This window comes from Alexandromys fortis, unplaced genomic scaffold, assembly GCF_014885135.2.
Source record: "Alexandromys fortis isolate MF-2015 unplaced genomic scaffold, M_Fortis_MF-2015_v1.1 scaffold_15, whole genome shotgun sequence".
Classification (NCBI taxonomy): Eukaryota; Metazoa; Chordata; class Mammalia; order Rodentia; family Cricetidae; genus Alexandromys; species Alexandromys fortis.
The window spans coordinates 9,521,695-9,532,007 of record NW_026067911.1 but is presented as its reverse complement, the minus strand read 5'-3'; the positions used below and the strand labels follow the sequence as shown (position 1 = coordinate 9,532,007).

At 44.8% G+C, this 10,313-nt stretch overlaps 1 protein-coding gene across 6 annotated transcripts in view; it reads right to left on the bottom strand.

Moving 5' to 3' along the window:
• Larp1b (La ribonucleoprotein 1B) overlaps positions 1-10,032 on the bottom strand; it is a 74,287-nt gene extending 64,255 nt beyond the window's left edge. For 4 of the 6 annotated variants that reach the window (XM_050138272.1, XM_050138273.1, XM_050138271.1 and 1 more), the window contains exon 1: positions 9,390-10,032. In XM_050138272.1, the coding sequence (XP_049994229.1) occupies positions 9,390-9,900 (511 nt within the window). In that variant the 5' untranslated portion in view covers positions 9,901-10,032. Of the gene's footprint in view, positions 1-9,120; positions 9,301-9,389 lie in introns of those variants that run through there. The other 2 variants (XM_050138275.1, XM_050138276.1) reach the window with 2 other exon arrangements.
• Positions 10,033-10,313: the final 281 nt, after the last annotated feature.

Here is a 10,313-nt window from a genome sequence, read left to right as displayed (position 1 = left end):
CACACACACACACACACACAAAACACTTCCAGTATAACAATTCATCAGAGAAGGAAGCCAGGATTTAGGTAGAAGCAAAAGCTGTTGTTCCTGAGGCCATGAACGAGTGCTGCTTACTGGCTTGCTCAGCCTCCTTTCTTACAACACCCAGGACTGCCAGCCTAGGGGTGACACCACAGCTGGGTCGTGGTGGACCACAATGTGTTAGGTCCTCCAACAAGCATTCATTAAAAAGGACCACAGGTGGGGGCTGGAGAGATGGCTCAGAGGTTAAGAGCATTGCCTGCTCTTCCAAAGGTCCTGAGTTCAATTCCCAGCAACCACATGGTGGCTCACAACCATCTGTAATGGGGTCTGGTGCCCTCTTCTGGCCTGCAGGCAAACACACAGACAGAATATTGTATACATAATAAATAAATATTTAAAAAAAAAGGTCCACAGGTTTAACTATAGGCCAATTTTATGGAGGAATTTTCTAAATTGTGGTTCTGTCTTAGATAATGCTACTTAGTTTTAAATTGGCAAAAAAAAAAAAAAAAGATAAAACAGAGGGCTGGAGAGATAGCTCAGAGGTTAAGAGCACTGGCTGCTTGCTCTTCCAGATCTTAAGTTCAATTCCCAGCAACCACATTGTGGCTCACAACCATCTATATTGAGATCTGGTGCTCTCTTCTGGACTGCAGGCAAAGCGATTATACATAATAAATGAGAGAGAGAGAGAGAGAGAGAGAGAGAGAGAGAGAGAGAGAGAGAGAGAGAACAACAGCTAACCAACCAAGCAGGACAGCCAGATCCAGCCACAAAAAGGAAAGTAACAGGTCTCTGTAGAACTTTGTGGGCTGGGGCTGCAGTTCAATGGCAGGTAAAGAGCTTACTCAACTCACAAGGTCAGTACCCCAAACAAGCAAAACAGACCATTGCATCATCTCTCCTTATCTTGAAAGAAAACACAATGGCTGATCATAAAAACTGTCTTTAAATTAAGGCTTTTAAAGCAGCATCTGTTTTTATATTCACTCACTCACTTATCTGTCTATCTACCTATCATCTATCTATTTGGGGAGTCGTCTTATGAAGCGGGGTCTGGATGTACAGCCCTGGCTATCATGAACTGGTTATGCAGACCAGTTAACCTCAAACTTGAAGTGATTCTGTCTCTGCTTTCCTCCCAAGTATTGGGATTAGAGGTGTGAGTCACCACAACTGTCATACCAGCCTGGGACTAAGAGTCTACCAGCAGTATGAGCTACTCTCTCTTTCTCATTCATATGCACAGGAGGCAGAGAGGCAGGCACATTTGTAGGCTAACCCACCCAATCTACACTGAATTTCAGCATACCCAGGACTACGTAGAGATTCAGTTACAAATTAATTAAATGACTATATATATATATATATATATCTTTTAAAAGATTATTGCTCAAAGAAAGGTAACACTGCATGGTGAAATGTACCTGTAATACTCTACAAGTATATGGAATAGATAGCATGCATATGTGCATACATACACGTACATATGGATAAAACATAACAAAGAACACGCAATGCTGGCACACATAATCTCGGCAGTAACCAGTGTCTCTTTACCTAGGCTTAAGACCTGCTTAAAAATAAGGAAATCACGCCTGGTACAGGAACTTAGCCAACAACCCAAGGTTGGCAAAGTCACTGATCTTGGAGAACCTACAACCAGCACTTTACTAAACCAGCATAATCCCTAACCACATTCTAAATATGTCCTTATATCCAAGTGTAGTTCTCCCTATACTCAAGGAAACTTGAAACTTCTCTTTAAGAAAACCACAATCAATCAAAATGCAGAGTTGTGTAGCCTAGTCCCACTGAATATAACTACAATACAATTCACTCACCTATGACTCAAGGAACAGTGCAGAAAGAGGGCAGAAGACAGAAAGAACTGGAGATCAGGGAGTAAGTATGTGTAGGAATTTATATTACCAATATAAATACCTTAATACTACCTGACTGAAGACAACACCTTTGATAGACATGCCAAAGTGGACAGGGGAATTACCATAAAGCCTGAATCCTACACAAAAAGTCACAAGTTACAAAGGAATGCTGAAGAGGGAGAAACAGGGAAAAATACAATTGGTTAAACAATAGGTCAGCCCTGAAAACACACACACATATATATGTATGTATGTATGTATGTCATTACAAACAGAACAGGTTGTTTATATATCTGAATATATATAGGAATAAAAAGGGCCATAAATTTGAAAAAGAGCAAGAAGAGGTATATAGGAGGATTTGGAGGGAGGAAAGTAAATGAAGAAATGTGTAATTAACATTATAATTTCAAAAAATAAATATTTTCCAAAAAAAAAAACCAATCCATGCAATTAAAAAAAATACAGGGGGCTGGAGAGATGGCTCAGTGGTTAAGAGCACTAGCTACTCTTCTGGAGGTCCTGAGTTCGGTTCCCAGCAGCCACATGATGGCTCATAACCATCTGTAATAAGATCTGGAACCCTCTTCTGGCATGTGAGCATGCATGGAGGCAGAATGTTGTATACATAATAAATAAATAAATCTTTAAAAAAATACAGGCATATGGGGGAAAAAAGGCAGTGTGGGTGATAGAGAGGATATAAACCTAAATCTACAGCAAAAATATTTGGGGGTTGGAGAGGTGGGTATTGTAGAAGGCCCAGGTCCCAGCACTCACATGGTGGCTCACACTGTTTGGAATTCCAGTTAAACAAATCTTTAAAGAAATATATCCAACAACTCAAGTTGGCTGGCGGTGCAGGCCTATATTTCTAGTACTGGGAAGGCTGAGAAAAAAAAAAAAACAAACAGCACCGCAAACAAAAAAACCAAGGCCAGTCTGGGCTATACAGCAAGATGTCTGAAAAAAAGTAGAAAATTCCCCAAACTCAAAACACAATACTTAATTCTCTCCTATGCTAACAAATAAAATATATAGTCACTGGAAGGCAATGTATCAAAGAGGCAATAACTGTGGTATAACACTTCATTTTTACATTTACCCTAAGGTATAAACAAATACAAAAATATAAAATATAGCCGGGCGATGGTGGCGCACGCCTTTAATCCCAGCACTTGGGAGGCAGAGGCAGGCGGATCTCTGTGAGTGAGACCAGCCTGGTCTACAGAGCTAGTTCCAGGACAGGCTCCAAAGCCACAGAGAAACCCTGTCTCGAAAAAAAAAAATATATATATATATATATATATATATATATATATATTTGTCAAGATAAGGGAAGAAAACTAGCAAGGCTCAATAGGTGAGCCCTAAATTAGCTATGTGAGTTCTATCTATGGATTACTCCACAATAATAATGTGCATAATAATAATAATGTGCATCTAAATTATAAAAGATTAGCTAAAAGGACAGCGGTGGTGCCCCCCCCCAGCCTTTAATCCCAGTACTTAGGGGAGGCAGAAGCAGGCAGATCTCTGTGAGTTTGAGGCCAGCCTTGTCTACAAAGCGAGTTCTAGGACAGACAGTGAGTACAGCAAGCAGTCTACCAACTGAGCCCCAATAGTTTTACTTTTATAAGGATATAAAAAAATACTATGTGTAAATAAATAATAAAATAGAAATAAATAATATATATGAAATTTGCTTAAGATGAATTTCACGAAGGTACTACTGACAGCAAACTTACTTGCAGTTCCCTACCCTCCCCCAAAAAGAAAAACAGGTTGATAAATAGTAACAAAGTCAAGCACTTTAGCACAAGCCTTTAGCACTAGGAAAACAAAGACATGTCCATATGAGGTCAGCCTAGCCTACATAGTCACAAAGACATCTTTCTTTCTTTCTTTCTTTTTTTCTTTTCTTTTTTTTTTTTTTTTTTTTTTTTTTTTTGATTTTTGAGACAGGGTTTCTCTGTAGCTTTTGGTTCCTGTCCTGGAACTAGCTCTGTAGACCAGGCTGGTCTCGAACTCACAGAGATCTGCCTGCCTCTGCCTCCATAGTGCTGGGATTAAAGGCGTGGTGCCACCACAGCCCGGCCCTAGCCTACACAGTAAATTCCAGGCAAGCCAGGGCTATATAGGGAGATCCTTTCTCTCTCAAATAAATATGAAAAAAATGGACAAAATCAGTATTTTTATATTCTGAGTTTTTATGAAATTACACTACAAGACTGAGTTTTACTATACAACTACAGCTACAAGCAAGTGATGAACAAGCCATAGACTGTTACTTAATGAAGGGACTGTTAAATTACAACCATTTAACACAAGCTTAGGATAGTTCGAGATCTTAGATCATAAGTCTCCATACTGAATTCAAGACATTCCAAGGTGGGCCTGGCTTTGGCTGAATTGTTTTATCTGGTTTCCCAGAAGCAGCAAAACACCAGAGATATCCTAAAAGTGGAGGAGTGTCTCAAAACATGGGACCATCAAGAATCTGGCTTGCTTTTGTTCAGAGGGGTTATGATGCCCACATGGCTAGCTAAATAGGTAAAGGAACTTGCTGCCACACCTAACCTAAGCTTGATCCCCCAAACACACACGATCTAAGGAGAAAAACAACTCCAAAGCTCTTCTCTGATCTTCACATAAACCATTGTGGCATGCACGTACACACACACACACACAAATAAATAAAATAAATAAATAATTTTAATAAGTTCATGATCATATCCTAAAGACTCCAAATGCTTCCTATAATGTATCTAACTCTGATAATAGTTTATGGCAAAAGTTTGTGCATGTAATTTCTTCACTACATGAAGACTGACAGTTTGGCTGGGATTGATAGGCTTTTCTCTTTCAATTTGGGGGCAGTGGTGGCACATTCTTTAATCCCGGCACTCAGGAGGCAGAGGTAGATGGACGCTGTGAGTTTGAAGTCAGCCTGATCTACAGAGCAAGTTCCAGGATAGACTCCAAAGCTACACAAAGAAACCCTTATCTCGAAAAACAAAAAACAAAGAGTATCCTATCAATAGACTTAATATAGCTTAATCTACATCCTTTAAACCCTAAATGATCTCTGGACATACTTGATTTTTTTTTTATCATTACCATTATTCTCTTTCTGATCAGGGCCTTACCTTTTTCACTTTAATTATGTATTTATCCGTGTGCATGTGCATGTAAGTGTAGGTACCCAAGGAGTAAGAGGAGGGTGCGGAGAGTCTCTAGAACTGAGTTACAGGCAGCTATTTACTGCTACACGATGTTGGTTCTGGGAACCAAACTCAGCTCCTCTGAAAAAGCATCATATGCTCTTAACCTCTGAGCCACATATCTCTCCAGCTCTGCCTTATTATATTGCTCTGGCTGGTCACAAACTCCAAGGTGAAGTTGATTCTGTAGCCTCAGCCTCTGAGTAGCTGGGGCTATAGGTATGTGCAACTACACATCTCATTCTTTTTTTTTCTATTTCTTGCTTTTATTTGTGTCACCCACGTGCAGACACACTCAGGGATTAGAAGGCAATAGATGCTCTATTTAACTGGGGTGAGCACTCTTGACGTAAATGCTAGAAGCCAACGAGTGCTTTGAAAGAAGAGTAAGCACTGAGCAATCTGCCCCAACCCCTATATCATCCTAGTCATTTTTCTTAGGAAAATGAGAAGCCACAGCACTAAGCTTGTATGTAGAAATAACTACCGGCAGTGGTGGAACATGCCTTTAATCCCTGCACTCGGGAGGCAGAGGCAGGCAGATCTCTATGAGTTTGAGGCCAGCCTGGTCTACAGAACAGAGTGAGTTCCAGGACAGGCACCAAAGTTAGAGAAACCCTGTCTCAGGGGAAAAAAAGAAAAGTCAAGAATTACCTGGGCTGGAGAGATGGCTCAGTGGTTAAGAGAACTGGCTGCTCTTTCAGAGGACCTAAGTTCAATTCCCAGCAACCTCATGGTGGTTGCTGTAATAAGATCTGGCACCCTCTTCTGGCGTGTGGGCACACATGGAGGCAATATGTTGTATACTTAATAAATAAATAAATAACTTTTTTTTTTAAAAAAAAAAAGAAATCACTCTAGTGTTAAGAACTGGCTCCAACAGGAACTCAGTGGAGTGTGGAGTCTGAGGATTCAAGGAGACAGGATCTCGCCCTTTTGGTCTGAAGTTTTGGTAGAGGTCTCTCCAGTAGCTGACTGTTCTGCTTTTCTGATCTTCAGCTTTAACCCCTATATTTGTCTCTGGGTTTTTATTATTTGTGCCACACATAGGTTATTTCTCTATTGCCCTAAATCCCTGTACCAGCCTTAAAAGTAACCTTGTAGTGGAAAAAAAAAAGGCCTGGCTCCAATAGACCTGGTGGTGGTGCACACCTTTAATCTTAGCAAAGATCAGCCTAAACAGAGTTTGAAGTCAGCCTGGTCTACAAAGTGAATTCCGGGAAAGCCAGGGCTGTGACAGAGATACCCTGTATTGAAAAACAATCAATCAATCAAACAAACAAATTGGCTCCTTAATGACCATCATCCCAGCTCCTGGGAAGACAAATGAGGTTTGGATAACTCAGAAAATGTCATCTCAAAACAAAACAAAAAAAAAAGCAGAAGACATGAACCCACCCATGTCATTAATTTACAAGACCAAAGATCTTGCCAAAAGCCAAGTATCCATTTAGTAACAACTAAACTATCACCCATTGCTTTCAGCAGTTCAATGACAATCTCTTATTTATGTTACCTATTACTGGAGGAACAGCTTAGAGTCAGGGTTGCTACCCTGACATGGATCTGAAAAAAGGCATTGCTAATATTGCAGAATGACCCCAAGAATTGAGAGTTGTCAATAAAAAAAATTGATACAACTGAAGCTCCTTTTGATTTTGTCTTTAGTTTTTGAGACCAGGTCTCCATAAGTAACCAAGGCTTTCCTGTAACTCACAGGATAGATCAGGCTGGCCTTGAACTCAGAGATCAGCTTGTTATTCCCTCAAGAAGAGTGCTGGGCTTGGGGGCTGGAGAGATGGCTCAGTGGTTAAGAGCACTAACTGTTCTTCTAGAGGATCCAAGTTCAATTCCCAGCACCCATGTCTCACAACTGTCTATAATTTCAGTTCCAGGGGACTTGACACCCATGGCAAAACACAAATGCACATAAAATAAATATTAAAAAAAAAAAAAGAGTGCTGGACTTAAAAGAGTGAGCCACCAGGCCACTCTTGATTTTTTGAGATCCTGGTCTTGAGAGTAATTCAGGCTGGACTCAAGCTCATGATCTTTCTGCTGGAATTACAGGTATGGGCCATATTCCCAGTTAAGGGCCACTCTATTCCTAATGTAAGAAAGACGAAATATTCAAGGCACAAGTAGGTTAAACTGTGAAATATTTTCCCAATTAATTTGCAAATTAAAATTCCTGAGGGGGTGCAGAAAAAAAAAGCACGTACATACAGCTTGATGATAAAGTACAGAAAAAAAGTTGATGTGGGAGTCCCCTCTGTGTGCTGTGATAACCTTAATGAATAAAGAAACTGCTCTGGAACTATAGCAAGGCAGAACTTAGGTAAGCAGGGAAAGCTAGACTGAATGCTGGGAGAAAAAAAGGCAGAGTCAGAGAGAAGCCATGGAGCCGCCATCAGAGACAGAAGCTAGGAACTTCACCAGGTAAGCCACAGCCACATGGAGATATACAGATTAATAGTAATGGGTTAAATTAATATGTAAGAATTAGCCAATAAGAAGCTAGAACTATGGGCCAAGCAATGATTTAAATAATATAGTTTCTGCGTGATTATTTTGTGGCTAAGCAGCCTGGAACAAACTGGGGGCCTCCTTCCAACAGAATGCCAAGTCTCACTTTAAAATAAACTGTGTTTAGTTTATTTATTTATTTTTTGAGACAAGGTTTCCCTGTAGCTATCATGCCTGTCCTGGAACTGGCCTCAAAGGAAGTCACAGAGATTTGCCTCTGCTGGGATTAAAGGTGTGCACCAGCACTGCCTGGCTAAACTGTGTTTATAAAAACTGGTTTCAGCTGGGCGGTGGTGGCTCAGAGGCAGGCTGCTCTCTGAGAGTTCAAGGCCAGCCTGGTTTACCAAGCCTAGACAGTTTCACAGAGAAACCCTGTCTAAATAAACAAAACAACAACAAAGACACAAAAGCTAAAACAAACAAAAAACTGGCTTCATATTTGTTAGTTCAATAAAAAGTCTAGACGTGGAGAGGTAACTGTCAATAAAGCAATCAACAAGGGCTTTCTTTTCTTACTAAATGTTAGAGAGAATTGGCATAGCATGTTTTCTTCACTTAGCAATGGTAGTAAACAGCTCTTTTCAGCTAGGCAGGAATTATGCCAATACTAACTGAGAGCAAAATTTAGTGTTTCTTTTTTTCTTAAAGTGTCAAAATTTAGTAAAAATTAACAAGGAGAGCCAAATGCCTATGATCGGAAGGAGGAATTGGAAGAAGGTAGTGGCAGGAGGATCAAGGGCTCCAGACCAGCCTGAGCTAAACACGTGGGTTGTGTTTCAAAAGCAAATAAAATAACAAACAAAATTAATGAGGATTTTCGTGCAAAAGCTAAGAAACTAAGTTGGTTCAACATTTATCTCCCTCTACAGGACAGATTCAACTATGACATTTACACAGGATCCCTTCACCGCGTTTGACCCTCACAACCCCGTAAATGTACTCAAACTCTGGCTGTTCAACTGACTTCTCCACAGAACAGAGAAAACTTTCCAACAAAACAGCCTCAATTTCTATAGGAAAAGCCCAGTTATTTTAGTACAGTTTAATTTTAAAAACAAATGGGGAGTTTCAATCAGCCCCCACACACACTTTTTTTTTAACTTTAGGTTTTGAAAGACTTTAGTAAATTGCTCAGTCTGGCTTCGAACGCCTAATCTTTCACATCAATGGGGTAACAGGCATGCGCCACCAAGTACAGGCCAGCCTTAATCTTATTTTTTCAAACTGCAGCTGCTGCAACCCAAATAAAGCCCCAAGGGCCATATTGCATTGGTCAGCATTCGAACGCGATGGCACAGCCCAATCACTAACGCGCAGGCTACCAGGAGAGCAGACTCCGAATCAACTGCCCTATGGCAGGCACTCTGAAACTCGACCGAAAATCGCCTTCGTGCCAGCTGCGCTCAGAGCCACCTCTACCTAGCAGCCAGTTCCTTCCCAAGCGAGCCCCAACTCACACACGGATCCGCTTATTCTGACTCGCTTACACTCTGGCAAGTTCCCGGAAACTTTCCCACAGTCTTCACCGCGTCCAGGTCGCCCGACACGTGAAGGCACAAGCCCAGCCGGGCCGCGCTGCCCCGTCACCCACGCCGTGCCCCGAGCCGTCAAGGAGAACCTGAGGTCCCACCTCTTCCTGTCGCTCCCGCTCCCAGATGTCCATTTATGTAAATCGGCACGTTGAATGACACCTAGGAACCCAACACCTCCCGCGGACTGCACTCACCGGCCTCCGGGGCGTCCTGAGCGGGCGGCGGCGCGCCGGTGCCCACGGGGGACAGGTGCTGCGGCAGCTTCTTGGTCCACGGGTTCCCCTTTGGCGGCGGCGGCGGTGGCTTGTCCTCGGGGCCGGCGGCCGCACGGTCCTCTCGGGCGTCCTCGGGAGGGTCCCGCGGGGCTGGCGGCGGCGGAGGCGGCGGCGGCGGTGGAGCCTCCCCGCCGAAGGGACCCCCGGACGCGCGCGCCTTGTGTGCCAGGTGCAGCGCCAGCGGCCTCACGGGCACGGCCGCTTGCGGCACGCTGTGTCCCAGCACGAGCGCCGGTGACGGCTCTCCCCGCGCCCCCGCGCTGGTGGCGGCCGCGGCCCGCTCCTCCCTCGCCTCCTTGCCCTCCCGCTCGCCGGGCGCCGGCTGCTCCGCCCGCCGACTCGCCGCTGCCAACAGCGCGTCCCGGTCGCCGGCCACGGCGGGCGGGTCCTCCCGGGGGGCAGCGGCGGGCACCGGGGCGCGAGCGGACATGGCCGGCCCCTGGCCCCAGCCTCCTGCCCAGCCGGGGGCCGCCCGGGTCCAGGGAGCCCGGCCGCCCCTCTCTCCACGCGGGGGCACCGACCCGCTTCGGTCCTGGGACGCGGAACCCGCCCGCCGAGGCGTGCAGCGCTCGGCGTGCCGCTCCTCCCCGCCCGCCGAGCGGAGCGCTAACCGCCCGCCGCCCGGCCTCGTCGCAGCGCACGGCCGGAGCTCGCCACACGCGCCGGACGCGCCCGAGCCGCGAGCCCTCGGCGAGCGCGGGCGGCAACGCGGGGCTCCGGCCAGCCTGAGGGCTCTCTAAGGCGAGCCGCGGAGACGCGCGCGGACTGAGCCGGTAACTGCCCCAGGGGGCGGGGCGTGCGGAGGGCGAGGCAGCTGGGGGCGGGGCGCGGAGGGCGAGGCGG